The 19,511-nt window shown below is 41.8% G+C and overlaps 1 protein-coding gene across 7 annotated transcripts in view; it reads right to left on the minus strand.

The window, feature by feature from the left end:
- Positions 1–19,511, minus strand: part of NRG3 (neuregulin 3) — a 931,214-nt gene that overhangs the window by 36,222 nt on the left and 875,481 nt on the right. For all 7 annotated transcript variants that reach the window (XM_040970440.1, XM_040970439.1, XM_040970435.1 and 4 more), the window contains exon 5: positions 933–1,035. In XM_040970440.1, the coding sequence (XP_040826374.1) occupies positions 933–1,035 (103 nt within the window). The remainder of the gene's footprint in view (positions 1–932; positions 1,036–19,511) is intronic.

Below are 19,511 nucleotides of genomic sequence, written 5' to 3' on the forward strand. Positions count from 1 at the left end.
TTCACCTTGTAGATAGTCAGCCCCAAGACCTGGACGGGAAAATGGTGAGTGTTAACGAACACTGCACCTCCATAGAGAATGCCGTAGGGGCAATATCTGTGCCATCTCCCTAAGGCCTTAGAAAACAAGGAGGTGCTATATTTTTATTTGTATTTCTTGTTTTAAGTGAAGGTTACATCATTTACATAAATGAAATACCACAAGGTTTATCTGGGAAGCACCAACCATAATACACACAGGATTATACATGGCAGTTCAAAAACTGTGGAGAATTAAAATAAAGATAAGTTTATTTTTGTACAAATATGTCTGAATTCGTGGGGTTTTTTTTTCATACCAAACCTTTCCCACGAACTTTGTGATGACGCTTCACAGGTGGATGTAAGTCAAAAAGCAAGAATTTTCATCTATAGAAGGTCCGGTTTGTTGGCCAATGAAATTTGAGGGCATTTTTCAGATGTGCATGGCAACTGATGAACTAACCTACATTTTGTTTGGCATCATTTTCACATCTGGCTAACACCTTTAGGAACAATGGATAAAACCATATGAACACTGCTTCAACACAATCAGAAACGCTACACAGTGGTTGATAATCTTTAGCTGCACAGTAATTGTTGAGAAGATTTAGTGGCCTAGGGACAGGTACACATGGAGCCCTTCTTGTAGGTGAGTTATTAACTGGAATGAAGAACACAGAGTGTCCCTGATCCCTCAGAGGAGTAATTATTGCGTACAGCAAAGATAAACCACACACACAGATACACAGAGGCAAATAGCATGTATGAAGGCAACCGCAAAAGTCTACAAGACATTCCAAGTCATCTTTGCACGGTAGGTTGGCCTATTGCAAAAGCTCCCTCTGCTTGTAGCAGAGACAGAAAACACAAAGTACATCCTCTAACAAGTCAACTCGAGAGAAATGGTCTTACTTGCTTTTGAAGTAGAATGCAGCACAGAACATACCCACGATGACAATTCCAAAGATGATGCATGAGATCGATAGCACCTGCCGTTGGTAAACGTCTTCACTCTCTGTGGATTTGAAACACAGAGTTAGAACGGATGGCACAGCAGGTAGAACAGTAACAATCTCAGGGGTGCTTCAGAGGAGTCTTTCAAGGCCGCTGATTTTGCTCCTGCTGTGAATGGGAAAGGACATGCGGAAATTATTAGGATTCAACTTATTTGAAGAAGATAAAATAACGTGTTGCTACGTTTGATTCTTCTCAATCAAGCAGTCATACATAGATATCACATACACAGGTATTACAACAATGGTACTCCATTACTTCAGGATGCTTACGGTTACAAATTTTACTGTCAGAAGACATTTTATTACTTTAGGATGTACTGGGTACATATGATTTGAAATTGGGGTAGGGCCCAAATCAATCAGCTGGATAAAAAATCACAAGTAGCCTGAGTGAGTGGTGCCTCACAATTCAGTTTCTTTAGTGCCAATTGCCCTATGTTTGCTAATTTTGATTTTTCCTACTGCAGTGTCTAACCTCATTCGTAGAAAATATTATAAATATGCACATGAATATAACCCACTTTGTGACTGTCACCATGCCGACAGGGCAACACAATAATAGTCCCCAGTCTGTTAACAAGGTTGTATCTTGTAGACTGTCATTGCACACACACACAAATACGACCTTAAGTTGAAACCAAACATTTCACTTCTCAGCCACCAGTATTTGCTCTCCCTGCTCCTTTTCTAAATGTTTTCTTATGAGTCGGTTTTTTGCATCTCATTAAGAACTTTCTTCCTGCATCACATCACAAGAGCATGCTCTCTGGTAAGAATCACTCACTTTCTTCCTTCTACCACCAGCTCTCTCCTTTTTTTTTTTTTTAATCTATTCAGCAAAATAACCACATCAGGATTCTAGGAAGAGTCTTTTTCACGTTTCCACCTTGACCAGTCTAGAACTGGGAGAGACGATTGCCCAGTTTGGCAGATGGGCCTCAGTGGACGTGGACAGTAACAGTCCCATTGTCACTTTCATCTTCTCAGCCCACCTCCCATTTTCTTCATGACACCCTGAGCATCCTCAGTCGTCTCACATGACATCCTTCAGATGTTCAGATTTTCTATATACATTATAAGAAAAAAATATCAGCTAGTGTAAAGGAACTTACTCTATAACAAAGATAGAAAATCAACAGCATCTGTTAATGTCTCTCTGCCCCCTCCCCACGTGTGTGTGTGTGTGTGTAGGCATATATATGTACTCACAGCCACAAATATAAGAATGGAGAACTATGTATCCTGTTTTGCAAATCTACTTTGGGATCCCTATACTGTGACATCTGAGGTGCTTCTCAAAGGCCTTGAAAGCAGCCAGGTCAAATGAGCCCCTTGACTTGCAAAGTTCCTCTTTCAATACGGCCATTGGAATTGTCTCATCATTTGTTCCGTAGAAGCATGCCAAACTCAACAAATTCACAATGTTACAGAGCCTGGATTCTAGATCTTACTGTTTATGAGAGTTTGCACTGCATTTTCTTTTTAAAGATAGTTGCACATTTTCTCTTGTGCAAGTGTGTGTATGTGTCTAATTCTACAGAGAATATATGTTTTAGGAGAACTCTACTTGATTCTCTCTCCTTTTAAGCTGTGCACTCATTTTACATATCTTTATGTAGGCTTGCCTATCAGGAAACAGGCTAAGGCAGTAGCACGTTCTCCACATTGAGAATACATTAGACACGGCCATCAGGTCATGTGAATCCAGAAAATCTGGGTCTACATTTTAAATTTGGAAAAATTCAAATTAAAGAGATACAAAATGTAGCAAGCAGGACCTTGTTTGAGCATATTGTCATCTGAAAACAATGCCATTTTTCTACCCTCATATTTGTAAGCTCATTAAAAGCTCCAGTTGAACTAGGAAACATAAACAGTTATGCCAACTCCTGAGCACTTAATTTCACTTAACTGTTGTGATCTGTTGATGACTGTAATAAAAAACAGCATTTGTCTATGATATTAAACCCCCACCCTGCTTTTCCTGATGAACAGATTCACAAAATCTTTTTTGACAGATGCTAATATCCATTCAAATAGAGAAATGAGACCGATCAAACTGATTGTCAGGTGACATCTATGTAGTATGTTTCTTCCTATTTGCACCTCGTTAGAAGAAGTCTGCAAAAACGTAAAACCAAAAAATCTATTCCGAGTGTAAATCAAGAGCAATCATTGATGGATCCATCATCAATTACTGGATCATTAAAACAACACAGACAGTAAGTGAACGTACAGATCTGGGTGCAGTCACAGTGCCAGTGAGTTTGCTTCCTGGAGTGCTCACCTGGAACTAGCTTACCACAAGAGCCTGAGAACGTCATTTTGAATGTCACTTATATCGTGATCACTTTTACCATGACTGACGCAGTAGGTACTACCTGACCTCATTTGACAGAAGCACTAATATTTATGGTAGAATTATAATAAGTAATAGTTCTTAGGTACATTACATAGACCAATTATATATACCAAGTAATTCAATATATTCTAGTTCTTTGAGTCTCAGATATTATACAAATAAAATATACTTTCACAATGCATAATGGACAAAACTATCAAACATCGCATGCAAGAAGAGAAATGTACTTATGCTTTCAAACATTTTTGTTTATTTGGTTCATTAATTATTTATCAAGATCTTGCCATGAAAGGTACATTTTTTTAATTGTCATGCAGGACAAGTGAAGCTTAACAAAATGAGGGAAGAAAAAAAAATCCAGTGAGTTTTGTTTATGAACCAGTAAGATGTCATTCCAAGCAGTTACACAATTTAAAATGTAAAAAGAAATGGAATCAAAGGGAGTTAAATCACAGTTGCAATTTTGCCGTTTTCAGTGGTAAGACTTTGCCAAAATGGTGAATCTCTTGGTTCTGTACCTTCAATCTAGGAAATGGAAATACTAACGTCTCTGCGTAAGGACATTGTAAATTGTATCTGATTTTCCACCTATGACCAATGTCTTGCTCGACAGACAGAACCTGCTCAATCTTACTTCTTCCAAGCAACAATTACAGGCGAGGAGAAAACACTCTAAATTTTCCTTGATGCCACCTAAGAGGAGAGCTTTATCAGGCAGGATATTACAAAATATTATCAAAAAAGTTTTAAAGGTGCTTCTTTGAGTTACAAATAGGAGAAATAACCATAAGCTCTAGAGAAGCCATAGGGAAATATTCCAGATCCTCCAACAAGACCATGTGGGTTTGTTAACTACGTGACACAGGCTTTCTCTTCCTTCCGATTCCACCCTTCAGTGGAGGTTTGTGTGCTGCAGCCCTGGTACCTGTTTTCAAACACTGACACTACTGTCTCTTAATCATACACATCCCAGGAGATTCATCATTGACGTATTTTCCATAAACCAAGAGCATCTAGAAGAAATTAAGTGAACACATCTTCTAAATTTGCATCTTGTTGGAACAAATGGCATGATGTTCATCCACCCTTTAAAATCAATACCTTTGGGTGTCGACTATGTTTAGACACCATATTTGATGGTAAGGAACCAAGAAAGAAAAAACACAATACAGGCCTTTCCATCATAACCTAATAACCCACTATGATAGATATCCTTGAATTAAACATAACTCCAGAAAAATATGAAACGCTGATGGTAATAAAGTTATAACAAGGAGGTGTGGGATACTACAAAGGCATATGGATCATTAATATATGCCAGTATCAAGGGACAGAAATACAGAACAAGCTTAGATTTAAGTTAGGGAATAAAAAAGAGAATAGCAAAACCAAGATGAAACAATAAGCAAAATTCCTGTGTTAGGAGAGAAAAAACAACAAACTACAGAGTCCACAGTTCTAAAAGATGAGCTGCTTAGCCAAGCAACCGCAGGAAATGGGGACACAGTGGACAATGAGTGTCTTGTGAACATTGTTGTCAACTTAATTTGATTCCATCTAATAAATGGCACCTCTTAGTGTTCTTCTGTAAGGTATCAACGTTCTTGCATTCTGTTTTAAAAACAACATCCTTTTTAAGGTGGGAGGAATGATCTCTGGTTAAATAAGAATCAGTAAAGTACACCCCCTGTTTCACAGCTCCTCCTTTATGTATATTCCTTTTCTGTCATAAATAAGTTCCACTCACCTCTGTTTCTATGTACACATTGCACATTATAAACAGATGAAACTGGACAAGGCAAACTTACTGTAAGAAGTTGACATAAGAACACTGTAGGAAATTTTTCTGGTAGATCATTTAGCCAAACACTTCCCCTTTCCCTGGGTCCACATCAGTCAGAGAGCAACATGCGTGTGTGTGTGTGTGTGTGTGTGTGTGGTGTATGTACCTTGATTTCAGTCCCAGTGCTACCAAGCTTTCTCTCTCTCATCGACTGTCCTTACTAATAAATGGATGAATGTCTTCACATGCCTGGTACTCATATGGAGATTAAACAGGTGGGTATGAACAAGCGCTCAGAGAAGTACATGGCAAATAATTGACACTGTTCTTTTGAAACCAGTGTCACATTCAGAAACTGCCTTGATATTATTTAAAAGCAGCAAATCCAGTCTTAGCCATAGGCCATCAGTGATTTGCTGAGTTTGGGCCTCTTGGTCTGTGCTCTAAGATTTGTATTAAAGGACTTGACTTTATTCAAGATGGAGGGAGGGAAGGAGGAAGTGGGAGAGGAGAGAATTCCCACATGCTGGTTCATTCCCCAAATGTCTAAAGTCATTACCTGAGCCGTCAGCACAACTCCCTCAGGCTCCTTTAGCAGGAAACTCAAGCCAGGAGTGAGACCTGGAAATCTAACTTAGGCATTCCAACATCTTAACCAGATTCTCTGGCATCTCAAACACCAGGTCCAATGCCTTTCCCTAGGGAGTGCATTATTGTCTTGACTCATGAAGAACTGCGCTTTGATTCTTGGTGATTTCATTTTTCAACTAGCGGATGTGAAATTCCTGTCCAACTGTCTTGGAGGTTGTAAAGCAAGCCATCCTGCCTGCAGTATGAGCTCAGCCTCAGACTCCTGCACACATTCCTTTCAGAAGGAAAATACGCTCCTTATTCCTGAAGACTCAGAACTCTTGAGAAATCCATTGACATGGGTGGTGTCTGTTCAGATCCTGATGCATGACACAACTTGTAACCACTGTTAGAATTGTAGAAATCTACCTTTGCATCTACTTAAAGCTGTATTCCATAGAAAAATAAATGTAGGTCAGTGTCTGCCTGATCAGTGGACTCTGACTCTTTGGTCTCCATTTTAACTATGAAGCCTGAAGCTAACACAGTGGCAGCGCCATTACACCGCTCCCCTCTGGGAATCTCTATGGCGTGGATGGAGGCCAAACGTTACCATGAGGGACCATATCCCTTGCACTGCTAAGGAAATATTCTCAAAGCAGCTTCCATATTAGCTCTAACACAGGGTTCCAAAATTCCATTGTTGCTTGATACCATTCCTTTGCACTGTTCTAATTATGGCAGTCACACAATAAACTCAAGGTGATTTGGATAAATCTGCTGTCTTCCAAGTAAATGTGAAGTTGAATTACACATACACACACACACACACACACACACAAGTTCAGGTACAGTAATTAACACCTCTCCCTTAGTGCAACTGCACACTCTATATGAAAGTGTGATTACTCAGACAGTTCGTACAAAGAAAAGTCAACCTAACAATTCTGTTGAGGCTTTTTCTTACCCGATATTCACTGTCTGAGGACCTGTGGCTGAGAATCTACACAGGGAATCGAAAGTCATCATAACAGAACAAGATTCATTAATGTACCCACCATTTGTGAAATTAGTCTCCACTCCAGCATTGATCTCTGCTTAATTCTAGCACTTATTTCTATCCATCAATTCAACTGCATAATCTGTGCGGGTCAGTGTCTGCCTGAGCACTGGACTCTGACTCTTTGTCTTCATTTTAACTGGATTAAATGTGAGTGGATTTACTCCAGTATTAATGAGTTGTATAAATAAGGCCTTCTGAATTTTGTACTTAAAAATCAGCAAATTCTGGGGATAAATTAAACACTAGGAGCTTATAGGAAATTGCAAATGAACCTTGATAAGGAAAGGGAGTGAAAGAGAATAATATCAAGACAGCTTAAAAACTGAGGTTTACCATTTTTCTAAACTGGAAGATAGAAATGTACCAAACATTCAGCAACCTGATAAATGCATTAAAGGATGATTTCACTGAGATAAAAAGGATCATGGAGGCAAATGCAGAGGATCTCCTTGATGAGATTAATGAGATCACACACACACTGGTGGAATGGGCCCTGTGAACTGATGTGGTGAGAATTCCAGAACAGAATCAATTTCCAGAAGTTGATACATTGAAGCTTCCAAGCACAGAGGCACTGAGATGACCAGGACTTGGGGACCTTGAGCCCTAATCCCTGATGACTTTGATGTGGAACCTATCAAGCCCTGGTCTATCTCCTTTAGCTTGCGGTTCTGTTTCCAATTTGATGACTGCAAGGTAGCGCCTTATTTAAGATTAATTAACTTAATCAAGGGAGAGGCACATGTGTTAGACCAAAGTCCAGATCACAACACTTACAACTGAAGATCACCACTACAATTAACATGCTAATGCTAGATTCCATTCCAGGAGACTTTATAGGAACTCCAGACCCTGATCAAGCCAACTAATAACTATCTACCCATTGACTACACAAAGAACGAAGCCCGCTTTGGCCTCACAGTGGTTTCCTGTTAGTGACCGATTAAGGGAAGATCATGAGCAGTGAGGACTGATCAGAGTCTTACCCATGAGCTGGTGCTACTCACACCCAGCTTCATTCTATAAAATTCTCTCTTCATAAAATGCCCCCAATCCTTTGAGAAGTCTGAAAATAGAGCAATAGTTATCAGTACTTCTTGCTTTGTGAGTTGGAAAATAAACACTCCATACCTTCGCAAATCTGACGTTAATACTCTACTTGCCATACATCAAGGACGTGAACCCAAGTTCCAGAATCCTAGGTTCTAGAATCATACTTAAGCACACTGTCATCAGTTTCATGTTAGTTCCACCTGGGTGCCCTCTCCCCTTGCCTGCCTGCAGAAATTCCCAGTGTGACTGATTGCATCGCTGCTTGCTAAAGTTCTTGAGGCACTGACCTTGGTGCATAAGAATATGGCATGGAATGGGTCTAGAGTAGGTTGTGGACGGTTCATTGGTACTCCCTTGAAATCCATATGATAAAATCTGGTTCAGTAGAAAAGCATTAAGAGGTTGGGAAGTGAAGATGTCAGCATGGTGCTATTCCCATGAATGCAACTAGGACTTTTGCTAAGGAGGCTGGAAGACATTTGCCTGCCCCTTCTACCATGTGAGGATGTAGTGAGAAGGCTCATGCTACCCCACAGACTGAGCCTTTACTAGATATATAGCCCACTGGCCACTTGATCTGGGAACTCCCAGCCTCCTGAGCTGTGATGAATAAGTTTCTGCTGTGTATAAATTGTTCGGTCTAAGATACTGTATTATAGCTAGTAAAATGGACCGCCATAGGGTGTTTGCAGATGCTTGCATTAAGATGAGGGGCCCAGACAGTTATTCAGTATTATTGCATCCTTATCTAAAAGGGACATTTGGACACGAAAATCAGAGAGGCAGGTAGAGATAGATGGGTGGATACATGTGTGCATTGGTACACACACACCTGCACAAGCAGGAGAACCCTGAGGAAAGATGAAGACAGATTTCAGGGAAATCCTTCCAACACACAGCTTCAGGAAATCAGCAGAAGTTGGAGGGAGGTAAGCAGCAGACCCTCCTTCACAGAAGGAACCCACCTGCTGGCAGCTCGGACTCCAGTTCTCAGCGCTATAAGAACACAATACCACGTAGAAGCTGCCCATTTGTGGGACTTGGTTATGAGGGAGCCCTAGTGGGCCAAAACACCTACTAACCCATAACAGCTCAAAACAAAGTTCTATTCCTCCTCTTCATTTTGTGTTTTTTTTTTTTCCCTACCACTGTGTGTCTTTCCCAGACATCCACAGAGAGTATTCAGGAGCTGGATGTCATGTCCCTTACTGAACTGACGTTAGAACTGTACAAAACGAGTACATAGCAGTTTCTGGGTCAGGTGTATTATGAAATGAAAAAGGAAGATAATACTTGTTGAGGATATGGCTAATTCTACTTCTCATTGAAGTTGAATAAGGATGGACACCTCTTAAAATATTTTGCCAATGTAAAAAAGCTACCTCATAATGAAATACTGATGTTAAAAATTTTATTTTAGCTTATTTCCACGTAAATTATTTCAAATGTACATTATCCATTGGGTAGTATTTAACAGAAACAATATAAATCATAAACATTTATTTTCAATCAGTATTTTCATTTTTTTTCATTGTCCTCCCACCAAAAAAAAAAAAATGACCTTCTTTATAATAATCCCTTTATCTCTTTCTCTTCTTTCCCAAACATTACTGCTCTGGCAGACTATAGATAAGCGAATGCAATAAGACGCATTATGAGAAACTGAAAAGCCTTGGGTCTTCTCACTGGTATGCCTGACATGCACTGGCTTGACAAGCTGTATTTCTCCCACAAATAAATGACTGTAACCACAAAGCACACTGTATCAAAATAGATCTATCGGTGGTGCAGAAACCACAGCATTAGGACAGTCGTTGACATATTTTATTTGAATTTATGGGAAGAACAAAAGTAAGTGACATCTCAGTCCAGTTTTTAAAAAGCTTATCCAACTTTCCTTGTTTTTAGAGATATTTCTTGTAAGGAGCAGCTACAAGAGTGGCCCAGAAGCCTGAGCCCTGACCCCGCCATCCTGGACCCAGTGCCACCTTAAATACCTTGAATAACGGCTTACTCAGCACCACTACAGATCCCCTAAGTCTCGGTCCCCTTAAAGCCCACTTGCCTAAGTAAGCTTTGCCTGACCTTTAATTCAAACTGTACTCTCTGCCAACCCCTGCACTTTATGAGCCCCACACCTGGCACCCTGTTCCACCAACCCCTTGTGGCATGTACCCCTGGTTCACACCTAGAGCCGCATCTGTTCATTCCTGGCCCTGCAGTCCCCATACCCACCACTAGGCTATAAAGGTGTTATCCCTCTTTGTTCTTTCTCTGCTCCCGCTTTCCCTCTGCCCTGCGGATGTCCCCCTCATCAGAGTTAAGGACCTCTCGTGTGGCTCACTTGCTGTGTCTGGTGTTGGGTTCGTGGCAGAAACAGCTAACATTCACAAGTTAAACTTGTGTGAATATAGAAGATAGAACCAATGAAAGTATTTCAACTCAAGTTACTTTTAGGACACAAATGGCCTGCAAGGAGACTTTTCAAGTTATACCTAATGTCTGATTCATGTTTATATAAACATATTTGATTGTTTGCTGTTGCAAGTTGACCAAATTTATCCCAGAAAAGAGTAGGTGTCAGACTCTGGAGGATCAGGAGTCTATTCACCAGCTGGCACTGACCGGTGGACTGTCCCATTCCGTCACACGTGATCAGCCATGATCAGCCATGCTCAGGGGTTCTTAAGCAATGATCACTGAATCAACTAAGAGTTCACTGCTACATGATGCAAATCATTCAGTCATCCAAGCTCACATCAATGCACAATACCAATGGCTGTAGTGGTATGGAACACAGATATCCAGTTTAAGTATCATGCCCTTTAAACCATCCAATCAGTAAGAGTCACATCCCACCTAGCAGTGAACAGAACCAGGCAAACAAGACCTTCCAATCTTATTTCCAGAAAACAATTTGGGTCAGTCAGCTTACTGTCGGAGCTGTAAAAGAAAAGCCAGATCTCATCCTAGAATGATAATCACTCTCACTTCTCTTTTAAGAACCCAAAGTTATGCACAAAGGTCAAGTTATGGACATGTCCCAGAAGTGTTTCAAAAGACCCAGCTTTGCTGTCACCATTTTCTCTTGTCTGGGCTGTCACAGTTGCCTCATTGAGATGAATGAGAAATGCCTGAATTACCAGGAGCCCTGTCACCTATGTGTGAAACCTGAACAACATTCTCGGCTCCCAGCTCTAGCCTTGCCCACCACTGCCCATCATGGTCATCTGGAGTGTGAGCCAGCAGAGAGAGGTTCTTTCAACTTTCTGTTTCACCTTATCTCTCTCTGTTGTTTTGCCTTTTAAATAAATAAGTACATGCTTTAAAAAATGCTGTAAGATAATTATTAAGAGACACATGGAAACCAGGACTGAAAGTGAGGAGGCAGAGGGCCAGGAGGTGGTACTGTGAATAAAGCTTCCACCTGCAACACCTGTATCCATATTGATGATGCTTCGAGTTCTGGTTCAGCTCCCTGCTAATGCCCTTAGGAAAGCAAAGCAGCAGAGGATGGCTTAAGTGCTTGTATGCATTTGGGAAATCCAAAAGAAACTGCTGGTTCGTACCTTTTAACTAGCCTGCTCTGACCACTGCAGCCATTTGGGACCTGAACCAGCAAGCAGAAGCTCTTTTTTCTGTCCTCCCTCTCTCTGTATAAACTCTTTCAAATAAATAAATCATTTGAAAAGAGAAGAGGAGGAGGAAAAAGAAAATGAGGAGATAGCAACTTCCACTATTTAAATATTTACGGGTCCCGTGACAGGCACTCTGAGGAGCACACAGTTCAACCCCTCCAGTCCATGTTCTCAGCCTTGAGAGCTCCCAAGACTTTTACAAGGTTGTACAGAGTGAAGGTCAAAGGTATAACCGGAAAACCCACCCAGCTGTGTCTCCTTGCAAAGTTCAAATATGCCTCGCTTCATTACCTCCTCCATGAACATGTATTCCATCAAAATCACTAAAGGGCAAGTATCTAAAACCTACGTTCATTTTTATCAAATAAAAGAGGGATGAATAGATACATGAAAGATTGCTAACCTGGGGATAGTAGAGGTATGGCATGAGGGGAATTAGGTCAGGGTGGGCTCCTAAAGTTTTTCTCTGAGCAACCATTGGATGGCATTGCAATCACAGGAGGAGGGCCGGAAGTCAGCAGTGGAAGTGAGTACAGGGTGCTCGTCATTCAGGGCCTGGACCATATTAACCTGGGATATTTCCTCCTAACCATTGCCTCCCAGTCTCTGTGCTCACTGCTTGCTCTCAGGTCTCTAGCTGCCACTCAGCTCTAGGAGACCCACAATTGTTACTTCTGTCTGAAAGCTTTCTCCCTTCTCTTTGATCCTATTCTCAAGCTAGTAGCTCATTTAGATAAGAGTTCTAGAAAAGGAAACTTGCCCTTATCGCCCATTCCCCTTAACTCCATTGGGTGGTGTTTTCCTGGTATTCATTTCCAGATAACCTCAATTGTATCAATTACCACTCTGTGTTGTTATCACTCCTGAGGAAATTCATCTTTACTTTTATCTGAAAGTTCTCCTATAAGTTTTGCTGACTCTCTAACTCCAATTCCAAAGGGGGGACGGCGTAATTCTGAGGAAAAGTACAATGTAGCAGAAGCTCTCAGATTAAACTCTAAACTAGCCGACACAATGAAGGCAACTGAGAAATGAAGATTGTGTATTTCCAGGTTTGTGCACAACAGACAAAACCAGCTTCCTCTCCTGAGAGGACATGCAATACAGACATATCCCACTCTATGGTCGGGTTTGTTCAAGTCTAGAGAGCTAAGCTGCAGTAGACTGAGATCACCTTGGAGTTCTCCATGGCCCTGGTGTTCACTGTTAATTGGGAGGCCTTGCTTGTAATTTCTGGTAATTAAACACTTCTCTTCAAAATCTGCTACTGTTGCAAGTCGCAGTTGGCTTGCGACGTTGTTATCAATTTTACATCAGAAATATTGCAAGAATGCTAGCAGGAAGTTGTTACAAAGAAGATGTTTGAAAGAAACCCAGGCATGCAGGTGCTAAGGACAGAGCTGAAGCAATAAAAAGACACGCTTTGTTCTCCTTTCTCCCTCTCAATATCCCTTCCTATCCACATAGGTTATTAGCTTGGGAAAAGCCCACAGAATGAATCCACCAATATTGACGATTCTAAAATCACAGGGAAGTTCATCTCTCCACAGAAGAAATATGCAGAAATACTGAAATGCTTGTTGCCGCCACAGTTAAGTCTGTCAGAAACGGGATTTATATGAACTGAAATATAACAGCATCCTCCTTGACCTCATTCATGGCCAAGATTCATTTTTGGTGAAGTCAAATATGACCTTGGTCACTTAGGAGAGGTAAAAAGGGCAGAGTTCCCAATAAAGACAAACTTGTAAAGAAAGAACAATCATGAGGTGTCTGAGAATAAGTGGTTCACAGTTGGAATACAATCTGCCCAAGCAAACCAGCCCCTGAGCACCGTTCACAGATCTAACATTTTGGAAAAAGAAAGCTCATTCGTGAGATTGTTTTAATATTTGCTTTATGAAAGATAAAATGGTACTAGCATCCCCCCGGACATGGACGTGACATCCTGGTTAAGAAAGAGTAGCTGGAGAAACAACATTTTAGGAAAGAATGACAACAGTAAGACAGTTGCCAAAGCAGAATTTATTTTGGCCTTCCCACTCCCACTACCCCAACAAGTATCATTCGAGGATCTTACAGGATTGGTAGAGGAGAATGCTATAATTCTGATTTTCAGCAAAATGTCTATGCCTAAGCAGATATGCATGCTTTGTGTGACAAAAGTGCCATTCTCATCATTTCTAGGGAAAAGCATTGCATTTTATAATGCTGGAAATTTCCTCAAGACGCATACATTTGTTGATGATTCTAAAGTATCAGTTCTTTTGACAATTCATATTTGTCTCTTGTTACAAGAGCCTTGCAATATCGTGATATAAGACCTTCTCCTGGCTAGTGCACTCTGCAGGGTAAGCAGCCAGGACATACACAGGCACAGGACGAGCGTGAGGCAAGAGTGAGTGGGAGCACAGCAGGGGCAAGCATGCACTGGAACGCTCAGAAGCAGTAAGTCCCGACACTTGGCCAAACACAGCTGATACTGCAGATAAAGTTTTATTGGAACAGCGGTCATTCCTCTTCATTTACGTGCCATCTCTGGCTGGTTTCACGCTATGATAGCAGAATTGAGTAGCTGTCACACAAAGTGGCCAAAGGCTACATAGTGACGACTTGACATTTTATAAACAAAACCTGCGGATAGCCAGAATATATACAAAACACTTCAATGAGTTAAAAATAACTATGTCATTAGTTGGAAAATAAGAATTGGAACAATAGCTCCATTTTTTTGGGTAAATTATTAAAGCGATCTCTGAAGTAACCACGAGGATAATGTTGATTCCTTGGCTACACTAAGTCATTCTGCCTTTGCCAGGTACCACCTGCCCCCCCCCCCCTCAGCAGCTGGTGTACTGTGACATTCTAGATATTCTCTCTTTGGACTGGACACCTCTGGACTTATCTCATCTCCACTACCCTCCCTATGTCACACCAATTTTGAGTCAGTGTTTTCACTAATTTCAGGGCTCTATAAAACAACGAGGCTTAGGTCTTGTGTGTAGGGTGTCTTTATGAGCACAAAAATGATGGATACCACATTCTCAGCATATTTTTCTGACAGATAATGGGTAATCACTTTAGAAAAGAATACTTTCCTTCCCTCTTTGCTCTGATGGTATAAGGAACACATTCAGCCTCTTATAATCTTATGCTTATGGAAGATTTTTATTCTAAACACACAGAGAAAGCATTCATATGAATTTCCAGGATTACTCAAAGCTAAAATTCCTCTCTCTAAAACCTGGGGTGCGTGTGAGGTCACAGACAACTTGGATCCACCAAGCTGAAGAGTAGTGATTTCATGAGCTCAATCCTACTTTCCACAATGCTCTGAGTTCAAATAAAGACATTGACAATATTTAAACTCCTCATCACAAAACCAGAAGGAAGATATGTTCTATGATTTGCCAAACAAGATTTTTTTTAACAGATGTAGTCATTCAATTGAAAGGAAGAGACAGAAAGAAGGATGAAAGAAATTTCCATCTAATGGTTACCTCCACCAATGGCTGTAACAGCTGGGTACACACCAGCCCAAAGCCAGGAAATGAAGCTTCATCTGGGTCTTCTACGGGTCACAGGGTAACCAAATACTTGCTCATGTTTCACTACTCTCTCTCTCTCAGCTATTTTCCAGAAGGTGAAAGATGAAAGGCTAGTTGGAAGAACATAGGTAAAATAGTAGCATGTTCTAGACATAGGGAATAATACCTATAAAGCTCACAGTGGAAAAAGAACACGCTATGCTAAAGAAACAAGCCAACTCAACACACTGGACACACACGGGACACGACGGGGTGGGGTCCTGTAGGAGGTAGCCTTGCCACTGTAATTATTCGGTGGAGAATCGCTCAAAGACATTGTCTGGAGTCAACATTAATAACCTGTTACAGTAACTGTATCTCAGAAAAGACATTTTCTGTCTACTTGAATGACAAAGGGTGTGAACTAATACGAATACTTTGAAGGTTGCACTTGAATCAACTGGATTTGGAAGCTGCAAATGAGATGAGAAAGGATAGTCGAAGATAACGTCTGTGACTGCAGTTTGAGTAAATGGAAGGAGGGTGGTGTCATTCACCAAGGGAAATGGTGATGGCACAAGTTGATTTCAAGGCAGCTGTGGGACATATGAGTGTTGTTATTTAGCAGCAAGTGCCACTCTCCATGGCACGTATATGATCACTATTGTGGCGTCCAGACTACCTGCCATTCATATCTCCCCAATACGTGAAGTACTAAGTGAAATCAACCACATTTATCTCTGGTCAGCTCATTCAGAATGTGTACTCTCTGCAGACCTGTAGGTGGATCTAAACCATGTGCTCATCACACTGAGTGGAAGGCCCATATTCCTGATAGGACCTCGGCACACAGAACCTATAACCCTTTAATAAATGAGAGACTCATTTCCGGACAGTGCACAGAACTGGTCTGGTTTCACGTGATGCTGTAGAAATGGAGGAGCAGCATCAGAGAACTAGTCGCAGCCCAACAGGCATCACAAGAATGCATTGAAATCACTTAAATATCTGACAAGTTCAGATGGTTTTAATGGTTCTGCCACATCAGCACAATATCATAATCTCACGACATGTTTTCAAAAAGCATTGAACCCACTTAGTATGAGACCCAACAAGATGACAGTGATGCAGAATAAAAAAATTCATGAAAATGATTTCAAATCAAAAGCTAACACTATTCAGTTATATGGCTTGGTTACTGGTGAGGTTCCAAAACCGTTTACAGAAAACGGAGTAAAAAAATGTATTGTGGTGCAAAATGATTTGAAATTACTTAAACAAACCCATTGAAAATCCATATTATGAAAACACTATGCATGGATCTCAAGAACTTTTGTACCGACATAAACTCATCCTTTAATTCCATTATCCATCAGACTGCTGATATTTGCTCATGCACGTCAAGTACCCATACAATCTATATACAACAAAATGGCAAATTTACAAGGGCATGAATGTTGAAAAACCTTTATGCTTGCACTGAAGTCTATAGATTAGAAAATATTTTCATATCTCTGAACCAAAGAATTTCAAAAGTAGCTGCCATTTCCAGACCATTTTATCATTTTTCAGCAGACATTACACTTCAAACTTCAGTAGAATTCTAAACATCCACACTATTGTTTGACCTTGACTTAGCCTCATTCTTTTTTTTTTTTTAAGATTTATTTTTTTATTGGAAAGGCGGATATGCAGAGAGGAAGATCTTCCGTCTGATGATTCACTCCCCAAGTGAGTGCAATGGCCGATGCTATGCCTATCCGAAGCCAGGAGCCTCTTACGGGTCTCTCACGCGGGTGCAGGGTCCCAAAGCCTTGGGCCATCCTCGACTGCTTTCCCGGGCCACAGGCAGGGAGCTGGAAGGGAAGCAGGGCTGCCGGGGATAGAACCGGCACCCATATGGGATCCCGGGCGTGCAAAGCGAGGACCTTAACCACTTGCGCCACCGCGCCAGGCCTGACTTAGCCTCATTCTTTAAAACTTCAATGATCCCTTTCATTGGAAATACAAAAGATCAGGGAATAAGTAATGTTCACCTACGGATTGGTTGAGTGCTGGTTGCTGAATTTGCTTTACATATGATTTTTTTTTTTTTTTTACAAACAGCAGGATTCTGAAAGTTCTCCCCCAAGAAGAAATAATATAAATTTTTGAATGCATAGATTTCCTTACCTCTGGAATTGAATATATACAGGGTAAACATACATCAAAACTTCATATGATGCCCTGGAAACAACATGGATAACTTAGGTGTCACCTAAAATAACAAAAAATGTAGCCCCAGTTATAGGACACTGCCCGGGTTTTAGGTTGTCTTGTTCCTAGGGAAGTGTTACACTCCTGGGGGGAGAAAAAAAAAACAGCCAGTAGCTGGCAGCCATCCTGGCTACAGTTAATGCCAAATTTGTGTTAACTATACCATCATGCCAGTATAGTTGTTTATTCTTTTTTTTTTTTCCGGATATGAGGGGAAGGCAGGGAATGTTGCACTGGGACATGCCACCCTGGCTCCAAGGATGGGGGCTGCAGATTGCCCTGGAGGGGAGCTTGGAGACATATTGGAGTAGGAACAAGTAAAGGCATGTTTAACAAGGGAGCAATGACTTTTGCTCATGCCAGAGGGTGCTACAGCCCAACCTGAGATGGCCTGTTCTCAGTATCAGCATTCAACAGCAAGTATAGCAGCTTAGCCCAGCCTAGCCCACTCCCAGCACCAGCCCTCAGATGAACTGGTGGGTGTTGCAGTCCAACTGAGCCTAGCTAGCACCCCATCCTGGCTCTTGTTTGGACCACTGGGTACTGTAGACTGGCCCAAGATGTACCACTCCCAGTCCCAGCTCTCATGTTTACCAGCAGGAGCTGAAGCCTGCCAGGGAAGTTTCCCAAATTTCCCTATCAGGCCGATTCCCAACAATGAAGCAGCTCCTGCCCAGATTGATAAGGCTGGGAGTGGGTTTAGTGGGGGAACCTCCAGGACTACCCTGCATGGCTGCTGCTTCCATGGTTGGGCATGAGAGGTGGGACTTGGGGTTGGTTAGGCTAGACTAGACTGTCATGCCCTCTGGCACACACCAAGGTTCAGATGGATGTGGGCCAGCTGGGCTAGGCTACAACACTAGCTGGCAAGTACCAGGATTGGATGTAAATCATGTAAAGCTTGACTGCACTAGCTTCTGGACGGTGCAAAATCCAGGGCTGGAAGCATTGTGAGCACTCCCCTGCTAGGCTGTACCTTCCACTGGTGAGCACAAGAACCAGGGCTGGGATTGGGTCAGGCTGGACAAGGCAGTGTTGTCATCTATTGGCTTATGTGAAGACGGGGCCTGGGAGCTGGTCAGGCTGAGCTAAGGTGCAGTATCTGCGAGTGTGCATGAAAGTTGAATGGGGTGTGGGCTGGGCTGGGCTAGGCTGCAGCAGAGGTTGGCAGGCACAAAAACCAGGACTGGAATAGGCCTGATGGGGGATTTTAGAGGTCACTCCGTCTAGGCTGTGACACCTACTGATAATCTGGTATATGTGAGGACCAGATTTGTGGCAGGCTGGCTAGGCTGGGCTGGCCAACACACCCATTATTTTGTGTGAGGAATAGACTGGGGGCAGAACTGACCAGGCAGCTGCATCTGTTGGTATATACATTGGCTAGATGAGATGACAGACCGAACCTGACCTCGCAACTCTTGGCACACAAGAGTCAAGTCTTAGTCACTCCAGAAAAGATTTTTTGGAGGACTTCCTAACTGGACCTCTGGACTCAGACCCAGGCAACAAAAGGAAAATCACAGGACGTGTGGGCCTGACCTTTGAGTGTGTGTGTGCTGGGACTGGGCTTGTTTAGATCCTGATGGCTGTGTAGTGGACAACATGCCCAGCTATACAGAGGAGACATCACAGCCAGCTCATCTAGGCAGCAGGGAACATTGAGTGCCTTGTCTGAGGATGGAAAGCAGAATAGGTTGGATCACTTTGCAGCTTATTCCTGGGTGTGTGGACGCACTAAGGTAGACTTTGTCAACCAACAGACCTTGAAAGTTTTTCTCCACCCTGGAACACTGAAACCAAAAAATTCTCAGATCTGTCAAAAGTACTCAAATGACACACTTGGAACATTCTTCCCCATATCTGGGTCTGTACACCATTATTAAATTACCATGCCCCATCCCTGAGTGCTGATGTAGTTTGACAGCAAGAAGCGACCCCCTCCCTCTCTTCCCCTATAGGCACAGAAGGAAAAATTCTAAAAAAAGTAACATTTGTTCTACCCACCTTCCTCCATTCCTGAACATCCGCATCCTAAACAGAGGCCTACAAGGGCATACATTCCTCTCAATTATACAAACAATATTAATAGGAAAATTTTAAATTCAAAAAAGCAAGACCATAAATTAAAAAATGTAACATTCACATAGAATGGGATTGCTTGAGGCGGTGGGGTGTGAGGGGATAAAAGGCATTTGGATATTGCAAAATAGGGCATGCTGG

The sequence above is a fragment of the Ochotona curzoniae genome, unplaced genomic scaffold, assembly GCF_017591425.1.
Source record: "Ochotona curzoniae isolate NIBS_2020 unplaced genomic scaffold, NIBS_Ocur_1.0 scaffold_4763, whole genome shotgun sequence".
Taxonomy (NCBI): Eukaryota; Metazoa; Chordata; class Mammalia; order Lagomorpha; family Ochotonidae; genus Ochotona; species Ochotona curzoniae.